This window comes from Cololabis saira, chromosome 18, assembly GCF_033807715.1.
Source record: "Cololabis saira isolate AMF1-May2022 chromosome 18, fColSai1.1, whole genome shotgun sequence".
Lineage (NCBI taxonomy): Eukaryota > Metazoa > Chordata > Actinopteri > Beloniformes > Belonidae > Cololabis > Cololabis saira.
Window position 1 is genome coordinate 14,136,630 of NC_084604.1, and position 24,553 is coordinate 14,161,182.

General features: G+C 40.8%; 2 protein-coding genes across 3 annotated transcripts in view; both read right to left on the reverse strand.

Annotated features, from left to right (window-relative positions):
* Positions 1-10,757, reverse strand: part of LOC133464501 (solute carrier family 22 member 2-like) — a 13,858-nt gene extending 3,101 nt beyond the window's left edge. The window contains exons 1-10 of one of the 2 annotated variants that reach the window (XM_061746521.1): positions 10,192-10,757; positions 8,601-8,648; positions 8,279-8,382; positions 7,873-8,027; positions 7,476-7,644; positions 5,797-5,911; positions 4,678-4,778; positions 4,379-4,593; positions 4,183-4,291; positions 2,723-2,835 (exon numbers count right to left, since the gene is read on the reverse strand). In XM_061746521.1, coding sequence (XP_061602505.1) covers positions 2,723-2,835; positions 4,183-4,291; positions 4,379-4,593; positions 4,678-4,778; positions 5,797-5,911; positions 7,476-7,644; positions 7,873-8,027; positions 8,279-8,382; positions 8,601-8,648; positions 10,192-10,542 — 1,480 coding nt within the window. In that variant the 5' untranslated portion in view covers positions 10,543-10,757. The remainder of the gene's footprint in view (positions 1-2,722; positions 2,836-4,182; positions 4,292-4,378; positions 4,594-4,677; positions 4,779-5,796; positions 5,912-7,475; positions 7,645-7,872; positions 8,028-8,278; positions 8,383-8,600; positions 8,649-10,191) is intronic. The other variant, XR_009784485.1, reaches the window with a different exon arrangement.
* A 4,811-nt stretch (positions 10,758-15,568) lies between these two features.
* LOC133464653 (solute carrier family 22 member 2-like) lies at positions 15,569-23,533 on the reverse strand. The gene is made up of 11 exons (XM_061746761.1): positions 23,064-23,533; positions 22,496-22,599; positions 22,235-22,389; positions 19,942-20,110; positions 19,643-19,757; positions 17,874-17,974; positions 17,502-17,716; positions 17,280-17,388; positions 16,430-16,542; positions 16,208-16,307; positions 15,569-15,857 (listed from the first exon to the last, which is right to left on the reverse strand). The coding sequence occupies exons 1-11, from the start codon at positions 23,463-23,465 to the stop codon at positions 15,761-15,763; spliced, it is 1,680 nt and encodes a 559-aa protein (XP_061602745.1). The 5' UTR covers positions 23,466-23,533; the 3' UTR covers positions 15,569-15,760.
* Between the last annotated feature and the right edge of the window lie 1,020 nt (positions 23,534-24,553).

Genomic DNA, 24,553 nt, shown 5'->3' on the forward strand with positions numbered 1-24,553 from the left:
CCTTTACTGTTGCATCCATGTTACTTTACCACAACAAGATGTGCTCAAATTCACTGTATTATTGCATATAGTGAATGTGCTTGGATAACAATGAAGACATATAAGATAATCACTTCCGTTCATTTGGTGTTGCCATGGTGAATCATGGTACTGGAGCTCCGTAGTGATGGCGTTATATAGTTGTGGTGCAGATGCTAAACTCAGAATCGGTATACTCAAGAGTGTATATATCTATAACTATCTCTAAACCTCAATTTGAAACAGAAAACCTTCTTTTTTGGATTATGTTCTTTATGCTCTGATAGAAAAAATATTCAGAAATAAAGATGTTGCACTTTTTCACATCTGTAAGATCTGTCACTATTACTAATATTGAGCCTTTACAATTTGAAATAAAGGTTTTGCAGCTCATATACATGTATCACCAGTTTTTATTTTCGGTATCATAAAGCTGAATCCTCATCTAGTTTTCAGCTGCTCATTTCAATTTCTGGTCTGAAAGAAATGCAAATAATCATACAGTCATACTGGCCATTTCCCAAATTCTTTTTATACAATATGAGTTACTGTAGTAATGCTACAGTGCAACAGTGTGCATTGGAAATGGCCTTTTGTTTTTTTGTTTTCTTGTTACTTTCTTAAAGCAGCACAACGTAACTTTCAGCTTTTCTGAGTTTGGCGGCATCTTTTGGACAAAAGCGGTAGTGCTTTACCAGAAAGAACACTACGTTTCCCATGAGCACCAGCGCGTACTGCCGGAAAACTCCTGTCCCGTCGCTGCATTTGTTTTGATGAGAGAAGACGGGACACTTTTCTGTTTCACCAAGTGAACAGACGGAACGCAAAAAAAAAGATGTTAAACTGCTGGAAAGGAACTGGAATTTACCGGGATACCTTAAACAAGGAAGCCAGGGAGCGGTTTATGGAGAAAATAATTATTATTAATTATTATTAATTATAATAATAATTAATTATTATTATTAATTATAATAATAATTAATCCCTACTGAAGACCCATGTGTTTCAATACATTTGTATAATAGTACAACATACAGTACATGTTTTGTATCCCTCTTACTTCTCTTTTCTTTTTTTTGACTGCTATATTATGTTGAAGAGACTAATGATGGCGTGATTATTTTTGTTTTCCTCGTGAGATAATTTTTTTCCTCTGCAGCTACAAATAAGTTTTAATATTTTTTCCTCAAAAAACTAGTTTTATCTGAAGATTGGGGTTAATTGCACCGCAGAGAGCTGGCGAGCAACTGCGTTTAGCTGGAGAAGTGGGGAATAAAACCCGTGTTTTGATCCGACCCGTCTGTGTGAGTGTTTGTGGTTTAAGGCTGTTTATGGTTCTGCGTTAAATCGACGCAGAGCCTACGGCGTAGGGTACGCGGCGACACGCACCGTACGTTGCGTGTCGCCACGTACCCTACGCCGTAGGTGTGCGTCGATTTAACGCAGAACCATAGTTCAGGCTTTACTGTGTGGAAGCCGGTGTTTGGTCGTTACAGCCGCGATCCAAAGCGAGCCGACGACTCTTTCACTCTTTTACTCTGTTATATCAGATACTTGGTCTCCGTGGTTCTGCCTCCGAGCAGGAAACCTTTGAAAAGTTAAACCATTAGGATCTTTTCCCCACGTCTGTTGTGTGGAGCTGCTGCAGCCGCAACGGGTTACCAGCTTCTCCTGAGCTCTGCGCTCCAAGCCCCGCCCATTTTCGTCTCGACTGCGAATCGGGAAGGAGCGGGAAGTGACGTATGCCGTAAAGCAGTCAAAGTCGTAACGATTTGTAGTTTTTTAGTGTGGCAGGGTTCCTACCATGCTCCTCAAAGTTACATAGTGCCAGTGAAGGTGATACAGACTCCCTCAGATCATGACAGAGGTGTCATTAAACCTGTTGGAAGTTGATGTACCATCACAATGACTCTGGAAATATGATATTAAGGTGGAAAAGTTACGTAGTGTCGCTTTAAATTAAACTCAACAATTCTAATAGCTGAACTATTAAAGGAACATGAGGCTCCTTTTAAGAAATGAGACTCATTAGCGCCACCCTTCGCCACGACGGCCGTTGGGGGTACTGCAGCCAACAGCGAAGCCGGCACGGGAGAACGGGGAGAACGCGCATGCAGCGTCATTTGACGTCACATCCCCAGCCCAGCGCGGGAAATTCCGGTCACAATTGCAGCACATTTTGCAGCACACAGCCTGTTCAAGGCAACGGAGAGATACACTAGAGGGCTCATTGGGTTTGGAACGCTTCATCTGACATTATTACTAGAAAACTTAAAACGTATACGAATTTTTTTCATAAATCCTGCCTCAATCCTGCTTCATGCTCCTTTAAACACTAACAAACATCTTATTTAGAATAGTAATCTAGTATATATGTTGTTTATCTTCCAAGCTCAGCCTCATGTATCAGATAATAATGCTAAGGGAACGTGAACCTTTGACTTTATTTCCCCTGTTTAGTTTGTCTAATTATTCCTATCTGATTATGGCTATTATAGCACATGTCTTTCCAATAATGTTTTGTGAAGTGTGCATGCTCTTATATATTTTTTCTGTCATGTTTTTTAACATATAGGAGTTACATGAATTCAATTCAATTAAATGAAGTTCGGTTCAATAATACTTTATTTATCCCTGAAGGGAAATGACATAAATGATATATATTATAATTATGTCAGAAGCATGTCATTAAGAAGAAACCTACCAAAAATGATGAGTGGCAGTTCCAGCCAGATGACAGCCAGTCTGTAGAGCAGGAAGGAAGACACAATACCTCCAACATCGCAGAGAGTAGAGCACACCGACACACCCAGGTTTCTGTATCCAGGCAAAAGGTTGGAAAGTTATGTCTTAACCACAGTAACCACAGCAGTTGATAAGAATCATATACAGTACTTTGCAACACCCTCAGGCAGGTGAGATGAAATGCTATAAAGTAAGAATGCTTCCATCCATCCCTCCATCATCTATTACCAGTGTATTCCCACTCGGGGGCATTGGTATCAGCTGGAACCTTTCCCAGCTCTCTTTGATCAAGAGACAGAGGTTCAACCTTGACGGATCATCACTCTATCCAGCTAAAATGTGGCCAAACGGTTATACATCCAATTTCAAAGAAATATTAATTGACTATGCAGAAAAAACATAGGAATTGCTGCGCAGGAATATAGAAGGGTGGAATGCTGGAAGACTGGGCGTGAATATCTACACATACAGTTGGAGATCTGGCAGGACTAGTGTACTCATCTATTACTATCAGAAAGGCATCTGATTGGCCCCAAATTCATTCTGCAGCAGGACTCCCACAGAGCCCTGATCTCAACATCAGTGAGTATGCCTGAAATTTCCCCAAAAGATGGAAGAAAGGTTTATGATTAGTTTTCTAAGATGTTTGGAATAACCTGCCTGCCAAGTTCTTTCGCAAACTGTGTTCAAGTATTTCTGCACCCCAGATCCTATGTTTTTGTGCATAGTTGAGACATTTGGCCTTGAGGCTGCATTTCTCTCATGAGGACCACTGCTGGTTAGACTTTTCCAAACAGTATGGGTGTACCTGGCTCCAACACTGCAAAAACTCAAAATCTTAAAAAGAATATTTGTCTTATTTCTAGTTAAAATGTCTAATTTTTAGTAAAAAAAAAATCTCATTACACTTAAAACAAGACTCATCACTGGAAAAAACAACAATTTTCACCTGTTTCAAGTAGATTTTCACTTAAAATAAGTAGAAAAATCTGCGATTTCTTTGCTTGTAATGAGAAGATAAATCTTGTCCCACTGGCAGATTTTTCTACTTATTTCAAGTGAAAATTTACTTGAAACAGGTGAAAATTCTCAAATAAGTTATTTTTCTAGTAATGACTCTTGTTTTAAGTGTAATGAGATTTTTTGACTAAAAGGGAGACATTTTAACTAGAAATAAGACAAATAGATTGTGAGTTTTTGCAGTGAACTGGCTCCCGCCACTTCTGAGATGGTGGCATTACTGGACACCATGGTGCCCTCACATCGAATTTGTATATTTTTGAAAGCCGTCTTACTTCATAGTGTTTCATAATAATACCTATTCAAAACTATTCAACAGTACTGTATTTACATTTGAGTAGTAATGGGTCAGATTAGGTTCTTGGTAATGAATTAATAAATATTCTATCTGATTGTCACCTGACAAATGTTGGGTAGAGCTCAGTATTAACAAACACCACCATCTCAAAGGCCATGGTGATTCCCAGCCTTCCAATACAGGCCACTATCGTCTTTAACCAGAACATGCCTGACATACAGAAAGTGATGTGGTATGAACGATTAATTCATCAACAAAGTCTCAAACATTGAGTTAATCATTGACATCAAGACTCACTGTCAGGAATGAATGCAGTGATGATGCAGGAAATGCCAGCTACTATATTGGCGGTGGCAAATGGGAGGCGCCGGCCGATGCGCTCAATGGTGAAAAGGATAAGAAAGGCGGCAGGAAACTCCACCAGCCCGGCGATGAGGAAATCAATGTAAACATTTCCTCCTGCTATACCCACCCGCATGATGAGGCCTTGATAAACCACAGCACTTGTGAACCTACAGGTACACAGTTCAGACACTAAGTTTAATTTTCTCCTACATGTAGGACCTTACTAGACCTACATATCTGTCATTTCTGACCAGTTGAACATGAGGATAAGGGTGTGTTTTCTCATATTTGGAGTTCTGATCAAATCCAGCAAAGAGGCAGATGTGTGCTCAACTTCATCACTAGTCAGTGTCTGCAACAAGAAATAAAGAGAGCAGTCATTTAGGCAGGATCCTTGAAGGTGGCTCATTTCTACAGTTTAATGTCAGACTTCCATGGTAACATCGGAGAAATGTATGAACAGAGCAAGTACAACATTTCAACAGCTCATCAACCCAATATTCTGCTCAGAGCAATGGAGGCAACATGAACTCCTACAGCCCACCAATGTGTGTGCAAACTAAAAACAGATGGAGGTCTGGTGATCAACACTGACATGGTTTACAATGTTCCATCAAGTCTAATAACAGGGAGAAGCATTTGGCAAAGGTCTGCTGAGCACTGATTAGGTACAGGAGTAGCAGCTTTACACTCATGTGGGAACAACACCAAAAGACAGGAACAAACACAGATACAAAAGCTCTTTTTTCTTTCTTTTTTTTAACTACAGCTTTGCGAGAGAACAGGTCTGGCCACACTTCCACAAGTCTGTGGAAGTGTGGCTGCTTTCATGACATCAGATGACAAAGTGTGATAGAGTTGTCTTTAAAAAACAACTTAACATGTCAGCAGCAAATATGTCCCAGACCTGTGTTTCAAATGTGTCTTAATGTGCTATGAAGTACTAAAAAGGCTTTAGATTCCCTCCACTCCTTTTAAATATACCTGTTTGAAACAGGTGCAATAATAAAATAATTTAAAGAGATGAATAAGTGACTGCAGCAGATCAAGCTATTCTCTATGGAAATGCAACGACCCTGAATTCATGCATGTGGATCTGAGCAGAATCATTGTATGAAAGAGACAAAAGTTGCTGCGTCTCTTTAAGTACCGACACAGGTTGCATTTGCAAAAGTCAAACATACCAGACTGAACACCTTCAGTAATAGGCAAGAGGCTCTTCTAAAATTACCATGGTTACTTGCCAGGTGTGTGCGTGTGTGCGTGTGCGTGTGCGTGTGCGTGTGCGCGTGCGCGTGCGTGTGTGTGTGTGTTCCAGTTTTAAGCAAATCTCAGCTGCTTCTCAAACTGTTCGTTAAAATTTGGTCTACCTCAAAATTCTTGGTAAGTTCCCTCTTGTTTTCCTTGGCCATCGCTTCAGTGATCAGCAGAGCTTGAGAACACTTCTTTTGAGAAATTAGCCACCTTGGAGACTCAGGGATGAACCTAGCGGATGAAAATGGATAGATATGTTCAGTTTTTAGGGTGGGAATGATAACTACCGTAAGAAAATTGGTCTTGAATCTACATGAACACATTCATTACACATTTAGTCCTTTTGGTCTTATTTAGTCCTGCCATCTTTTTCTATTAATTTATCTATTTATATACACTCACTGGCCACTTTATTAGGTACACCTTGCTAGTACCGGGTTGGACCCCCTTTTGCCTTCAGAACTGCTATAATCTTTCGTAACATAAATCCAACAAGGTACTGGAAACATTCTTCAGAGAGTTTGGTCCATGTTGACATGATAGCATCCCAAAGGAGCTCTATTGAACAGAGATCTGGTGACTGTGGAGGTCATTTGAGTAGTGAACTCATTGTCAGTTTCAAGAAACATTGCGCGTTATCCTGCTGGAAGTAGCATCAGAAGATGGTACACTGTGGTCATAAAGGGATGGACATGGTCAGCAACAATACGCGTTGACAAGATGCTCCATTGGTAAAGTGTGCCCCCCCCCCCAATTCCATGACACCACCACCTATTGCTGCTAAATTACTTCTTATTACTTCTTAACAGCACAGTAGTTCAGTGTTAGTTTAGTCTTGAGCTGTGTCCAGTGTAACCACCTCTGAATAACCGCTGAATCCTGATTACAGCAACATTAACTGTCAATCAAGCTCAAAAGAGAGGTATTACGAAACAACATAGGAATTAAGCATCATTTTATTATTATATACCCTCCAGTCTCTTTTTGGTAAGTTTTTTTTGTCAAAGCTTTTAAAATAAGATATTGTTCAACACACCTGCTTGGTGAGGAATTTGCCAAAGGCCATGTGCTTGAAAAGTTGTATGGTTTTAATGCAGATGACTGCGAATCAACATGAGGGAGAGTCTTAAAAAAAACCACTTCAAGCTTTTTATCAAAAGTTGATGCAGGCATCAGTGTGGTATAACCAACAAAGCACTAGTGGACTCTTATTTGAACTTGTTGACAAAACAGTGGGGGATAGGTCTTAAAGGGGACCTATTATGAAAAACACGTTTTTTCATGCTTTAACATATATAAAGTGGTCTCCCCTCAGCCTGCCAACTCAGAGAAGGAGGAAAGCAACTAAATTCTGCAGTGTCTGCACAGCCGCCCGGATGAGCTGTCCAGTGTGATGTGGATCTACGAGCCGTTCAGATTCTATTCCCTTTCGTTGAGTAACGAAAATGCGTGAAACTACGCCCACAACTAATTCCGCCGGCCGGAGCTTCCTCCATTTTTTCATAGCGGTGTATCGCGCCATTCCGGCAGCCAATCAGCACAGTGCTTCATTATCATAGCCCCGCCCACTCAGAATCCTGCATAGATAATGAGGTTAGAGAATGGGATGATAAAGACATTCCTCAGAGGCTGAATTTCTAATTTATTTAGCAAAAACAATCAAAAGCTTGTTTTTAAGACATCCAAGGCCTGTTTAAAATAGGTACAGTATATAATAGGTTATAATAGGTCCCCTTTAAGTTTACACCAGGGACATTACGTTACTTCCAACACAAAAGGATAAAAAACATCTCACCAGTAGTAGGACATGAAAAGAAAGTACGGTGCAGTGATAGCAACCTGCAGCCAACGCCAGTCAGTGATGAAGTAAGCGAGCAGAGGGAGAACGAGGACACCGACACTGAAGAACATCTGAAACAAGATGCCCACCGTGCGCCGGTACTCCACTCCAACAATCTCTGTGACTGAGAAGAGCAATATACATATACAAATATACATATACAAATATATATATATATATATATATATACACACACACACACACACACACACACACACACACACACACACACACACACACACACACACACACACACACACACACACACACACACACACACACACACACACACACACACACACACACACACACACTTATGTATGTTTCAGGGAATTAGGAAAGTTTTCATTACGCAGCACATATGTGGCCATCCATCCTCCTTTTACGCTGAAGCCAAAGATGGTCCTGCAGACTAGAATGGAGATGTAGTTTGGGACGGCAGCCATCACCATCCCTGCTATTATACTAATGATGTTGGACACAAGAAGGCTAATCTTTCTGCCAAACCTGTGGGGAGAGAGAGAAAACTCACGAGTCGAGAAATTGTTGATTAAACATAAATATCAGACAAATGATATTTAAATATATGTTAAAAGTCCATGCTATTACTGATCCCTGGACTGGGAAGCTGACACAAAGCCGTGAGGTCTATAATGTGGTCAAGCGAAACGATTGGCATGCTTGAAGGCAAATCTGTTTTTGATATTAAACAACTCCCAGCTGTTATCAGCTGTGATATTAATCAGTCACGGTCTCACCTGTCGGCAAAGAAGCCAAAAGCAAAGCTGCCGACGAGGAAGCCCACATTGAGAGTGGACTGGTACATGTCCACCAACCACCCGTCTGAACACACCAGGTCAAACTGAGGCAATAAACAAAATATTTCTACACGGAGCGTTCTGGTCTGAACAGTGAAGTAAAATAGAAAGCAGAAGCTGACAGATGTTAAATCCAGTTGTTGAGTGTACCTACATGTTTTTGCTCTCTTAATTGAGCAGCACTAAATTTGGTTTGAGAATAAACAATGAAAAACAACAGGATTCCTATAAAACCTAAAGTGCTTCAAACTTGGCTTCTTACCTCGGTGACAAATGACTTCCTGTCTGGATAATCATACTCCCAGCCATCCTCAAAGACAGAAGCAAAACAACAGTATTTAAAACACGACTCAAGGTCTGCCACTTGCGTTCTTCAGATATCTGGTTTCCGCATTTGAGGTACCAGATTGCCGGCCTTCATCCCCACCAGCTTGGAGAGGGGATGCCTGAGCTGACACAGTCTTGATTTGAAAATCTGATTTTTGCATCCACAAAAGACAGAAAACACAGATAACGACAACTGAGCCACGGCTCCTATCGTTATATATAATCCAATATCTTTTTGACCTCTGAGGACAAGACTAACTTTTTTTGGAGCAGGTGTTATAATGTGTTATATATATATATACATATATATATATATATATATATATATACATATATATATATATATATATACATATATATATATATATACATATATATATATATATATATATACATATATATATATACATATATATATATATATATACATATATATATATATATATATATATATATATATATATATATATATATAACTTCAGGGTCACAGTCAGAAAACAAACACATCAATAACAGATTTTCAGTCATTCCAGCCATAACACAATTAAAAAAAAGTCCCATTGAAAAAAAGGAAATGCTTTCATCTTTGCTTAGCAGGCTCAATTGTCCCCCCTCCACCTGTAGCTGTACAGTTATTATCTACCCAAGGTTTCAATTTTATGGCTTTTACTGTTCATCAGTGCTTTTAGAGCCTGAAGACTTTCTTTTTTTTTTTCCCAGAGAGCTTGTTGTTAATAGCGGTGAGGTTTTATATAGACATCGAGTTCTTAGCAACATGTAAAAAGCTTTTCGTCGGAGATTGCTGCTTTTGTGTTTGTGCCTCTGCTGTTTTCACTGTTTGGTAAAGTTTAGATGGGAAAATAAAATACAATTTAAGGCAAGAAATCATAGTTTAGCAACAACAAAACACAGTATTGATAAAGAGTTTGTTTTATCAATTTGACATTTCACACTTAAAGACACATAATCGGCCATCAGTAAATACTGGAGGTGTAAGTGAATAGAATGTATCAATTTATTTATTTACTTACTTACAACTAGTATTTATTGTGTTACCTTATGATTAGGAATGGTCTTACCTTAAATTTAACCATTTAAACCAAAGAAAAGTATTGTTAATCCTCATCAGTCTGGTGTTTTACACCACTACCAAGTAGACGAGAGCGCACAAAACAAATACTGACTTTAGTGGCCAGAGTAGGCAGTTTTGGATTGTATTCAATTGATTTCAGTGTAACTTTGCCACTAGATGTGATTAAATCCTATACATTGCACCTTTAGCATTTTTTGTTCATTTTACTAGTTCCAAATTGCTCTGTACCAGGTTATATGTGGAGGGTGATGCAGACCTGAAATGCAAAAATGGGTGCATATTAACATATTGTCCCTCCCACATTTTAAGAGTTATGCAACATTCAAATAGATTTCACTGCAGCTCCTATAAGAGTAATTACGAGATCATACTTGTTCATTCACATTAACATTTTTAATAATCAACCATCAAAAAGTAACAACTGGGAGCTGACCTTGCATGCTGTAATTGGAAAGCCAGTCAGGTTCGGCTGCTGGCTGTCACAAGTGAGTGCTGAAGCGTTCCAGTCCACCTCGTACCGCTCACAACTGCTGTGCTGCAGCACTCCGGAGCTGTTGACTACCGGCACCAGCCGGCGACTCTCCGCCTGGCTCCAGCCGCAGACCTGCCTCTTGTCCACCACTGAAGGGTCACGGCACCAGTGATCCGGCGTGAAACCCTGGAAGACGATGCCCACGTAAACGCCTGCAAAAGGCAGTGACAAGAGACAGACAAGGGAGAAGATTCGCTTCTGACAGCGTCCGAAAGGGCCGGCTTCCTCCAGCAGATCGTCAAAGGTCGTCATCTTTCTTGTAAAGTTTAAAGAAGCAAAATCTGTCCAATGCTGTTCTGTTTGGCACCCAGATAAAGTGCAAAGATTTGCCCTGAGAGATTTTGAGACTTCATGGATTGCCTCACTAACCAGGTCGATGTGGAGCTAAAGTCCAAAAGTGCCTGATTAAAGCCCCACAAAAGGTACATGCATGTTACTGTTTAAAGGAGTCACACAGAGAATGATAGATATACGCAATGACTGAATAACACACACTGTTTAAAGCTAACTCTGAAAAAATGTTTGCAGAATCCCACCACTACACAATTACTGCCTAGTTATTTATCTTTTTTTTTATTTTTCTTTAAACTGGTCTCTTATTTGAAAATTGAGAGGCCTCGTCTGTGAATGATTGTGTTTTATGTGATGAAAAGAAGAGTGGCTGGGGCAAACAATAATTTTGCACAAACAAAAAGGTTGAATCCTTTTTACCTAGAGCCTGTGAAAGTAATGAGTGTGTGGGGCATTAGTCAACAATTGTTAACTTGGAAGCTGTTCCTGAGTCAAAGCACATGTACCGAATGTTCACTTGCTTTCCAGGAAGCAAAGTCCAAAGGTTGTGGAAGACCACCGTTTATAAAATATACAGCTGGTCAGGTTCTCCAGAAACCACAACTAAATGAGAGTGTGAGCTCTCAGGTTAGGGATTTTATCACAAAACATTAAAAAAATGGATCATCCCATCAACTGTTTTAATGATGACAACGTTCAGTGCTCCATTTGGGCAGTACAGATTCCTGCGTATGCCATTCAGCATCACTCTACCAGTGAGGTTTATCAGCATACAATGGAGCAGTTTTTCACTGGCTACCCATGCTCCGTTATTGTCGATGACATCATCATCGGAGGCCACAACATGGCTGAACATGACGCCAACCTAAAGGAAGTGCTTGACAGCGCGAAGGAGGTCAACCTTAAACTCAATCCAGAAAAATGCAGGTTTCGTTTTGGACCAAGTGGAGTACAGTATGTAGGCCACAATTTCACAAACCAATGCCTCAAAACTGATCCCGCCAAAACAGCTGCCATCACCAGCATGCCGGTCTCCATCGATGTCACGTCATTGCAGCGTTTTCTGGGCAGGGGAAATTACCAGGCAAAATATATTCCCAATTTCAGTGACATCACAGCATCAATGGCAACGTTAATACACAAGGACACTGAGTGGTGTTGGCTCCAGCAGCACCCAGAGGCTTTTGATGGCCTGAAGTCTTGTCTCACAAACCCACCAGTATTGGCGTACTCTGACGTCAACAAACCTGTCACTCTCACGTGTGATGCCTCATGCTATGGGCTCGGAGCAGCGTGCACCAATGATGGCAGGCCAGTCGCATCACGCACCCTCACAGATACAGAGACACCATACGCTCCGATTGAAAAACAGTTTCTGGTTGTTGTGTTCGGCTGTGCGAAATTCAAAGAGTACGTGTATGGAAAGCCCATCATCGTGGAAACTGACCACCAGCCATTAGTAACAATATTGAAAAAGCCCATTCACACCCACATACAACAGCAATACATACAGGTCGCATCTGCAGGCCAAATCCCAAATACATGCAATGAGAAAAAATTTTAATATATTTGTGCAACGTGTTCATGTATGGTTAGGATGAGTCATTGTTTGATAAGTACTCATAATTCATTGTGCATATTTTCTAGGTTAATAACTCATCGTGATCTCATTGTAGTACATCCATTCATATTCCTTTATAATGTATTGTTTTCAGTTCATCTGAGTGCAGCTGTGGTTATTGCTAAAGTGTAAAGTCATAAATACATGTTTAGCGTGCTTTCATTAATCCAGTGTTTCTTTATTAATGTTTGGGATGTGAGCTTAAGGATGTAGATCATGATGGATGATCACATTGTGCCCACCAGGGGTTGCACTGCCTCTGTGTGTTTTGTAGGTGTTCCGGTTATGGAGGCTCTCGGTTCTGCCTGCTATGATTAAAGCAACGCTCCCATTTCATGCCCGCTGAGTTCAATAAAACAAACACACTTTCTGAGACCTTTTCTGACACAGAAGCATCTACACTAAGAGTACCTTATGTTCCTAACAGAGCTCTCTGTTCTCAGAGTGCAGGTTTACTCGTAGTTCCTAGAGTATCTAAATGTAGATCTGGAGGACGGTCTTCTGCTATCAGGAACCGTTACTATGGAACCAACTTCCAATCTGGGTTAAGGAGGCTGACACCACTTCCACCTTTAAAACCAAACTTAAAGTGTTAATTGCGGTTGGTTTTAGAAGCTGTAGTCAGTCATCTGACCCCTCACCCCTTCCAGGTGCTGGGCCCCTGTTCAAAGGGGTGGTGCAGCTGCAAGCTACACATTTTTGAGGTGCAGCAAATGCATCATGAAGTTGGGTGGAGAAGCAGATGGGGAGGCTAGTAAAGTCTACTCCTCTGAGTCTGTGATGTCACAGTGCATATCTGAACTGCTTACTTAAAAAAAAGTAAACTGACAAGTTAGTTAATTTTACCATATGCTTCTCTAAATTAATTTACCGGTAATTCAATTTTATTTATATAGCGTTTATTACAACACAAGTTGTCTCTAGTCGCTTTCCAGAGACCCAGAACATGACCCCAGAGCAATTACTACATAAACAATGTACGGTAAGCTATAAGGCTTAAGCCAAACAGGGGCAAAAGAATATCCCCTTTAACTTAAAACTGCTCAGTGGATCATGTTGGAGTCCCCCTGTAGCGTAGCTCTATAATGGTAAATGGCTTACACTTATATAGCGCTTTCCAGCTGTACTCCTACAGCCCCAAAGCGCTTTTACACTGCAAACATTCACCCACACACGCACACATTCACACACCGGTCGTCGGCGGAGCTGCCATAGACAACGGCGCTGGCCTGACAACAGGGAGCAACCGGGGGATTCAGTGTCTTGCCCAAGGACACTTTGGTGGACACAGGCAGAACTAGGGTTCGAACCACTGACCTTCAGGTTCATGGGCGAACACTCTACCAACTGAGCCACCTTCCCCTCACCCCTCCCCTTCCCCCCCTATAGCAGCATATCTAGGATGATGCTGTGTTTCAGACCAGCTGCTCTAGTCTGGTCCTGCAGCTGCAGCTATAACTGCTGGCCCTATTACACTAGAGTTTACACTAACTAGAGGTTTACTAAAACTAACTAGAGGTTTACTAAACAGAAAGGTTTTAAGTGTGGTTTTAAAGGTGGAGGTTGTGTCAGCCTCCTTAACCCAGATTGGAAGTTGGTTCCATCGTAACAGTGCCTGATAGCAAATCTACATATGGATCTTCTAGGAAAAACCTGCCCTCTGAGAACGGAGAGCTCTATTAGCAACATAAGGAACTATCAGGTCTTGCAAATAATGTGGCGCTAGGCCGTTTAGGACTTCTCATGCAAATAGTAGAATTTTGAATTGGATTCTAAATTTTACGGGGAGCCAGTGGACTGATGCTAAAATCAATTGGACATTCTGGCCGTGACCCAGAATATCAGCACTGTCTAACCCTTCAGCTAAGGAGGAACTCTTAGTCTTAAAATGTGAATTTTTTCTTTCCTTCTAAAAGTAGTTGGGATGCAGAGTGGGGGAGGCGGCGGCTGTCATGAGGCTTCCTTAAAGCAGCACAACGTAACTTTCAGCTTTTCTGAGTTTGGCAGCATCTTTTGGACAAAAGCGGTAGTGCTTTACCAGAAAGAACACTACGTTTCCCATGAGCACCAGCGCGTACTGCCGGAAAACTCCTGTCCCGTTGCATGCATTTGTTTTGAGAGAACACGGGACACTTTTCTGTTTCACCAAGTGAACAGACGGAACGCAAAAAAAAAAGATGTTAAACTGCTGGAAAGGAACTGGAATTTAGCGGGATACCTTAAACAAGGAAGCCAGGGAGCGGTTTATGGAGAAAATAATGATTATTAACGGTCTGGATCCATATGAAATCCCTACTAAAGAATGGAGCTCCTCATCAGAGCTCCACTCTTTAGAAGGATTTAATGCCGCAGTTCTGCACAACCCACGTCTTGGGCTACCTTGTTTAGGAGTGTTTGGCAGCTGCTTTGGTAAATGTTTGACTCGCCATGTGTTTAAATAAATTAGTATAATAGTACAACATACAGTACATGTTTTGTATTACTCTTACTTTTCTTTTCTTTTTTTTTGACTGCTTTGAAGAGGCTCCGAGGCGTGAGCAATATTTTTGTTTTCCTCGTGAGATTATTTTTTTCCTCTGCAGCTACAAATCAAATAGTTAATATTTTTTCCTCAACAAAATTAATCGCACCGCAGAGAGCTGGCCAACAACTGCGTTTAGCTGGAGTAGTGGGGAATAAAACCCGTTTGAATGATCCGACCCCGGTCTGTGAGTGTTTGTTTGTGGTTTAATAAACCCGTGTTTTGATCCGACGCCCGTCTGTGTGCGTGTTTGTTTGTTTACTGAGGAACGTTATGTTTGGTCGGACTCGTTACAGCCACGATCCAACCGAGCCGACGAAACTTTTACTCTTTTAATTTGTTATCTCAGATAATTGGCCTCCGTGGTTCTGCCTCCGAGCAGGAAAGCGGTGAAAAGTTAAACCATTAGCGATCTTTTCCCCACGTCTGTTGTGTGGAGCTGCTGCAGCCACAACACAGCAACGGGTTACCAGCTCCTGCGGAGCTCTGCACTCCAAGCCCCGCCCATTTTCGTCTCGACTACGGATCGGGAAGGAGGGGGAAGTGACGTATGCCGTAAAGCAGTCAAAGCCGTAAAAATGTGTAGTTTTTTAGTGTGGCAGGGTTCCTACCATGCACCTCAAAGTTACATAGTGCCAGTGAAGGTGATACAGACCCTTCAGACCATGACAGAGGTTCATTAAACCTGTTGGAAGTTGATGTACCATCACAATGACTCTGGAAATATGATATTAAGGTGGAAAAGTTACATAGTGTCGCTTTAATGCACAGACTTTAAATGGCCCATTAGTATCATTCACCTGTGTGATGAAACACTTGGAGCTTCAGTTGTGTTAAAAGGCAACTCTTTAATAATTTAACAACACCGCTCCAGGACAGGAAAAGCAACAGATTAATATCAACACAGTCTTAGTCAAACATAGAAAACTGATAGTTTGCTACACAGTTGGAAACAAACATGAATTAGATGTCTGAAATATGCAAAGTCAACAATGTAAAAGAAAATTAATAAATATTTTTTCCCCAATAAAAGGAGATTAAACAACTTCTGGGTCCTTGTTGGATGTCACGTCGCTGCTGTTGGGGAGCAGGTTGGTCAACTGCTGGTTTTTCAGATCAACTTTCGCCTTTGCTCTGCAAATAGAAAGAGTTACATTATCAACATCAAGTACAAACTTGTCTAACAGAGCTGCAAAAACCACAAAAGTAATTATGAGTCAATTTTTTAACTGATAATTGGATGCTGAGGTTCTTTGCTCCATTTGTCAAAGAAAAAAAGTGATTTTTTTATTCAATATAGGAGGGAAACTGTACGTCAACCTTTTATTTTGACAAAAAAATAAAAATATGCAAATGGCTCAGTAATAGTAACCATTATTCAAAGTGAACCACATTACTATAAAAAAAACATGACCCTGGTATTTACAACATTTGCATCCAGTGCGTTCTTTTTTTCTTTGAAATTCTCGATGGTGAACGCTCACCTTTCTGGGAACTCGATGTCATCGATGGTGTCGGGCAGGGGCACTCCTCTGGTCTCCGGCAGCAGCAGCACCAGACCACCGGCCACAAACGCCAGGGACCCTGTACGGCACACACACCATTTACTTCATTTGACCAAGATTAGATTTTCATCTTCTGCTCTTGGTATTTTCATTTATTATACATGAATTCACACGAGTCACTTCCCACAATATAAAACCCACCGAAGATGATGAGTGGCAGCTCCAGCCAGATAATGGCCAGCCTGTACAGAAGGAAGGGAGCCACAATCCCTCCGACGTCACACAGGGTGGAACAAACCGACACCCCCAGGTTCCTGCAGACGCAACAACATGTTAGTTTCAAATTTAAGTACATTTGCCCCTTTTTTTGGGCCAGCAGGGAATATAAAACATTACAAACCAGTTTTTGTAACACAAAAAGCCAAATTTTATAAAAATTGTGTCAACAATTGAAAAAAAAGTGCATAGGCCTTCTTAAAAAAAAGCCAACAAAAGCGTCAAACAAAAACCACAATGGGCACTCTGAAGCTCAAAACTCCTGTTATGCAGGATGTGAAACTTAAAATGCTCTGTTCTGTTAAGAATATAAAAAAGAAATATAAAAAAGAAAAATGTTTAAAAAAAAGAAGAAAAAACAACACAGAAAGAGCTTCTGAACACAAAAAGGCAGGGTGAGTTGGATTTAGATGCACAGCTACCCTACACGGGACGGAAACGCTGTTATGACTGGCTGTTTACGTGCTGACAGGTATACTAATCAATAATGTGTGATCCATACAACAGAAGAATTTGGTTCAATAGTTTGTGAACTTTTACAGCCTTTTTTAAAACATATACAACATGTAATGAAATTGGATTTAATAAGTCTCTACCTAAACATAATTTAAGAATCTTGTATAATAAAAAATATATCCTGCATTTATTTTGAACCCAAAACAGAGTTTAAAGACATAGTAGAAGCTGCCATCTACACGTCAAGTGGCACTGCAGAAAGACATTTACTGAACACGAACAAAACAACTAAGGAGGGAGAACAGTTTCTGCATTGTACCTGACAAATGTGGGGTAGAGCTCAGTGTTAACAAACACCACCATCTCAAAGGCCATGGTGATTCCCAGCCGTCCGATGCAGGCCACCACTGTCTTAAACCAGAACATGCCTGTGAAGATTCAAAGAAACAATCAAACAGAAAATATGAAAGTGTAGAAAACTAGCAAATAGTAAATTGATTACATCCGTTCTAGTCGTATCTTCTCGTCCTCTGAAACTCACTTTCAGGAATGCAAGCAGTGATGAAGCAGGAAGCCCCGGCTACGAAGTTGGCTGAGGCAAAAGGGAGCCGCCTGCCAATGCGCTCGATGGTGAAGAGGATGAGGAAGGCCGCAGGGAACTCCACCAGACCAGAGATAAGGAAGTCAATGTAGACATTCCCCCCGAGAATACCGAGCCGCATGATCAAACCCTGGTAGACAACGGCGCTGGTGAACCTGGTGCAGGCAGACACAACATCACTCATGGCTTTTATTTTGTTGGTGGCTGTGCATGCTAACTTATCTTTTCATTCCTGAATTTCCTCTAATTTAGGTAATTGATTGAGGTGATGTCATGAGGAACTTTCTATTTCTAGTTTATCACAATACTCACCAGTTGTAGCTGAGAATAAAGGTGTGTTTTCTCATCTTTGGAGTTCTGATCAGGTCCATGAAAGAGGCAGTGCAGGATTCAGCATTATCATCCGTTAACGTCTGCAGAACCAATTAGAAACTTATACTAGCACCAGTGTAGATACAATTCTAGTGGAATAAGAAGAGGAGGAGCAGCTTGGTGACTTGTCTTTATAAACGCGTTTCCACTAGCAGCCCTTCAGGGAAAACCTGCCAGACAGGAACCTCTAACAGGGACTACTGTCTTCTCAGCCCCTTCAGCCTGTTTCCATCACACTGTAGCCCACACAAGAACCTTTGGTGACATCTTACAAGTACCTGGGTGTTCACCTCAACAATAAACTGGACTGGACTACTAATTCCTCTGCACTCCATAAAAAAGGCCAGAGCAGACTCTATCTGCTGAGGAGGCTGAGGGCTTTTGGTGTGCAGGAAACACTCCTGAAAACATTTTATGACACTGTGGTGGCATCAGCCATTTTTTATGGAGTGGTCTGCTGGGGCAGCAACATCACAGCTGCAGACAGAAGGAGGCTGGACAAAACCATCAAGAGGGCCGGCTCTGTCGTGGGCTGCTCTCTGGACACAGTGCAGGTGGTGGGAGAGAGGAGGATGATGGCTAAGCTGTCATCCATGATGGAGAAGGACTCCCACCCCATGAAGGACCTTCAGAGCGCTGGAGAGCTCCTTCAGCGACAGGCTCCTTCACCCTAGGTGTGTGAAGGAGCTACAGAAGGTCCTTCCTCCCTGCAGCTGTGAGACTACACAACCAGCACTGCTCACAGTAGACCACATACAACCTGACAATAAATATACTAGAATATAATGTGCAATATCATTCACTGCAATGTGCAATTATGTAAATATCCATCTATAAATATCCGTCTGTTATTTTATATACCAGTATTTTTTATTATTTATTTTTATTATTATTGTATATACCCTATTGTTGCTTCTTGTTTTGCACTATGCCCTTTGCTGCTGTACACTGCAAATACAGGAATAGAGGAATATCTTATCTTATCTTGACTGAAAATATCACAACCGACCACAGGTTGGCAGTAAAAACACATTTTTTGCTGTTTGCAAATGGCCAGCAGCATACAAGGACATGAAAAAAGGAAGAATGCAGCAAAATAATAAAGCCAAGAAGAAACATGTGAACAATGGCTGCTACTTGTGTTTTTGTTTGTTTTGGGGGTTTTTTTTAAACATACGCCGCAGTCATAGTGATTGATATTAAAAGAAAACCCCCTACCGGACCTCTACATTAGCGGAATATGCCAACAAGGCCTGAAACAATTCGCCGCCCCCTCTATCCTTGTTTTTTGTAATCTCCAACTTCATCAAATGTACTCGGAGCAAAATGTCTCTGGTCCAAAAGGTTCAAATAAATTGTGATCATCCCTACACAGGATAAAAATGGGAATAGAAAATGGATAGATGGAAGAAGTTGTGGTCACATGATTTGTGTTCACGTGAAAGTGATGAACGTAACATAGAAATCCCAATTAGCAGAGACTCCCGCCAGGAGGTTCCTGTTGGCCAGCCTGAGTACTTTTCTACTGGAGGAACATTTTTCACCCTGGAAAGGTTCCTGAAAGCCACTTTTGCAGGGCTGCTCCTGGTGATGGAGACAAACACCAAAGATCCAGCCCCCCCAAAAAATCTACCCAGAACTCAGACTAGTGGAAACGCAGCATACTTCTGCTGTGGAGCTCAGAGTGTTTGTGCTGAGGCATCAGCTACCTCAATATTTTTGGACAGAGTCATCTTGTTTTCTTTGGCTATGGCCTCTGTGATCTTCACAGCTTCTTCTTTCTTGTTCTGAGAAAGGAGCCATCGTGGAGATTCAGGGATAAACCTGGGAATAAAAAAAAAAAAAATCAGACTGGACATTACAATACTATCTAAATTTAAAAATTCTCCATACTCTTGCTATTGCTTATGCTCAATTTAAGTTGGTACATTTCTATAAAAATATATATAGTATTTTACATAAAAATGGCTGGATCCCCAACCGTCCTCACACGGAGGATGTTTCTCACCAGTAGTAGGACAGGAAGATGATGTAGGGGACGGTGATGGCCACTTGCAGCCAGCGCCAGTCGGTGATATAATAGGAAAGTAGAGGCAAGAGGAGAATGCCGACACTGAAGAACATCTGGTAGAGGACGCCGACTGTACGTCTGTACTCAACCCCCACGAGCTCTGTGACTGAATAAAAACAAGAAATGGAATTCATGTGAAATGCTACAGTAATTCTTTTTTTTTTTTTTTTGTTTAAAAAGGAAAAAAATGTGTAAGATTGTAGATTAAAATATCCCCAAATAAATTAGAAAATGAGAAGAAATAAATGCAGTCATGTCACAAAAAAGTGAGGACCATCTAGGGCAGGGCTATTCAATTGGCGGCCCGCGGCCCGCGGGCCACATGCGGCCTGCCAGGAGCTTTTATGTGGCCCCTGGTCATATTTCAAAAAAGGGGGTGTTTGTTGAAAAAAAAAAAAAAAAATATATATATATATATATATATATATATATATATATATATATATATTTTTTTTTTTTTAATCATATTTTTATAACTGGCTACTATGGACTAAAATGGTTGTGCTTAATGCTTAATATAATATTCAAATAAGGAAATCTTGGTGGAAAGTGGTGCTTTGTCATTATGGCGTGTTTTATTAAAAGTAGGTCAATATCAATTTCATTAAGTTTGCACAATGCATGGTTTCAAAATGAACTTGCATTCAAAATAATATTTCTTTATCTGAATATTATATTTAACATTCACAATTACTAAATCTGGAGACAATTAATACATAATTTATATGTAAACTAGATATATTCAAATGTATAATACAAATGTATTATATTTACATAAGTCTTCGTCTTTGAGTGCAAAATACATTTTGAAAACCCCCACATTTTCAAATTGTGCGGCCCTCTCCATACAGTCCTTTTGCAGATGTGGCCCCCGGCCGAATCTAGTTGAATACCCCTGCTCTAGGGTGACATGTTAACATCCAACTATCTTGCATGTTAACATGTCACCCTAGAACTGACTGGAAGCCAGGGAAGATTTTTTATAATTAAGTAGTTATTTCAATGTAATGTGGTCTCTCTTCTTGGAGTTGGATAAGATACTGGCAGCTGCATTTTGAACAGACGGCAGGCGATTCAGGGATCTTATATTCAGACTGGTAAAAAGAGACTTGTTACATGTTTCGCAGGGTTTAGGTGAAGGACCTGGGAGGAAAGCTAACGTTGACTGACATACGGTGGGGGGTGAGTTTCTGTCAGCGTTCAAAGCAACATGGCTGCGTCCCGCACAAAGAAATAGGGGCTTCAGAAACCAATGAGTCATGTGACCTGAGGCCTCGTCCATGTTTTATACAGTCTACGGTTGTCACTCATGAAGGCGCCGCCCCCAAGTTACCCTTTCAGGATAGGCAAACAGAAACAGCGAGGGTGTGGCTGAAACTTTGCCACCACCACAACCACCTGGTACGGGGACAAAGCCTCGTTCAGAAGCGGAAAAAGAGCAGATGAAAACAGCACCAAGACCAGAGTAAATATCGGCAGCGCCGTCTCCCACTAGCTCATGGACAGCAAAGAAACTAAGTTCTACTTGCAACGTTCCTTTTAAATTGGGAAGTAAATCGTTGCAGAGTATTGTTTAGCTGAGAATATTTAAATGGTTACTATGCCACTTGTATTCATCTCGACTATGTCCCCACTGATTTGACACTTTCCAGGATTGCAACCGCGAAACAAAAAAGCACAACTGAGAAAGACAGCTCTGAAACGGAGACGGTTTAAGGAAAAGTGGTGGTGAAAAAAGAAGAGTAACTGACAAAATGATTGGACTTTCGGTTAGAGATTTTCATTTTTTGGTTACAGATTCTGGGATTTGATTCTAGAATTTTGATGATGATTGCAAAACATTTGGAGTTGACTTGACACCAGGAGGGACTGTGTGTTTTCATGTTTCTGACCAGATTGTAGACCGACTGCTCTCATTCTGGTTGGGTATGAATTCAACTTTTGGCTTCACATTACACATTGCTCCTTTAACCAGTGACTGATTACTAAATGACCCACACACAGGACATGTCAATGTTTTGCTCATGATCTCAACGATTCTATTTCATCATTAGAAGACGTGGCGTAATGTATGAGAATAGAAAGAAAATGCATGAATCTTAATGTACAGCAACATGTCACACAAGCCTAAGATTTCATTATGGCCAATAACATCATTATTATCACTACTCAGCTATAGCTGGGTGTGTTAATCCCACGGTTCAGACATGTACGGACTGATTGTTCTTACTCAGCACGTATCCTGCCACCCATCCTCCTTTCACTCCGAAACCGTAGAAGGTCCTGAGCACCAGTAAGGACACGTAGTTTGGAGCCACGGCCACCAGGATACCTGCAATCCCGTTCAGCAAGTTGGACATGAGGAAACTCAACTTCCTGCCAAACCTGAAGGTGCACAGATGCCAGCAGTTATTAAACCATTCAAGGACAATCAAAGTCTTTTGAATCATTCCATCATTCTGTAACCATAATCCGTCAATCACAGCCTTACCTGTCTGCCAAGTAGCCAATGGCAATGCTCCCGACCAAGAAGCCCACGTTCAGAGTGGCTTGATACATGTCCACCCACCATCCATCTGCACACACCAGGTCAAACTGGGACGGAAAAGGAAACAACTCAAGTTTTTATCCTGATGTAGTCTCTTTTTTTAAATTTGGATTACAAGAATTTAGAAAAATCTGAATTACATGCATAATTCACACACTCACCTCTGCCACAAATGGACTATTTTTAGTTTGCACTTTACATGATATTTTTAAAACCTTATATTTCATGTTTATTTTAATATTAATTAATGTGCTTTTATTGTCTGAGTGGAAGTGTGGTTGATTTAATGTTTTGATGAGCTGCTGGACAGTTGAATTTCCCTTCGGGGATGAATAAAGTTCTATCTATCTATCTATCTATCATCTTTGATAACTTTTGTTTATTTTCTCTTGTACTGTTATCTGCAATAATTCATAGAACATTTTGTAGAGCTGATGCTTTTTTACTCAAAAACTATTTTATTTAACTAAAATGTGTATATTTGTGTCATTCTGCTGCCACATCTTGTTACCTCAGTGACAAAGGACTGTCTCCCCTCATAGTCATACTCCCAGCCTTCTTTGCAGCCAGTAGTTGGCGTGTGGCTCAGATCCAGCTGCTGTGTGTCACAGGTGAGCTCCGTGTCGTTCCAGTTGACCTCGTACTGCTCGCAGCTGCTCTGCTGCAGGACTCCAGAGCTGTTGATGACGGGCAGCGTCAGCCGCCGGCTGTCCGCCTGGCTCCAGCCGCAGGCCTGTCTCCTGTCCACCACGGCAGAGTCCCGGCACCAGTGATCCGGGGTGAAACCCTGGAAGACGATGCCAACGTACACGCCGGCCCAGGGCATGGACACCATGCAGAGCAGGGCAAAGATTCGCTTCTGGCTGCGGCCAAATTTCCCAGCTTCCTCCAAGATATCGTCAAAAGTGGTCATGGTTGATGAGATGTATTTGTCTGCACGGAACTGGTACGAGCGCCTCTCCCAGAGAGTAATTTGTATGCTGAGCCCGGCTCTGAAGAGTGACCATTCAAATCTCTGTACACTGGGCTTATAACAGGACAGCCTGGACCAAAGGTCCAAAAAGGAACACGTTGCATCTTCAGAGACTGTGCAGTGGAGCATGACAAGACGTTTGCAGTCATGCTTACAAACGTCAGACCAACTTCAAGAATTTGGCAGAACGCCTGAAATGCTGAGAAGCTCATTAACATAAGTGCATCTGCTCTTGTAGGCGTTTGGCTCGCTACGAAATACATGTCCAGAGAATTCAGTTAGAATAGCAAGAAAAGTTAGGGAAACTCAGATTCTCAAGACTGCATCGCACTCTAAGCAGGGAGAATGAATATATATATATATATATATATTAGAGGTGGGTGCAATTCATCGATGTGTCGATGCATCGCGATGCGTCACGTGACGATTTGGAATCGATTAATAAAAAAATAAAAAAATGTAAGTTATCCTATCCAGATTCCAGACTGAATAAGCTGCTGAATCATTTCATTTTCAAGAATGCACATTTCTTATTGTTCACTTGAAATATGGCAGATATGTTTACACTAAATAAATTTGATGGAAGTACATATCTTGTTTACTTGAATTAATGAACTCATTTCCCTGGTCAAAGTTAAGTAAGTCAAAGAGCAAATGTTTACATAGTCATAAAATAAATTATTTTGTGTCTTTGAAAAATACATGTCAAAAGTTCAAAAAACCTTGTTATTTACTTAATGAGTGTTGTTAGAGGAACTGATTTAATTTATTGGCTATTTATTTACAAATGTAGCCACAGATGAAGACAAAATCAATCTTTTATGGAAAAAAGCATTAAAAATCACAATAATCGAAGAATCGTGGCACCAATAATCGAATCGAAAATCGTTATAATTGAAGAATCGAAGCTCCAATAATCGAAATCGAATCGTGAGGTACCCTTGTTTGCACACCCCTAATATATATATATATATATATATATATATATATATATATATATATATATACACACACATACATATACATAT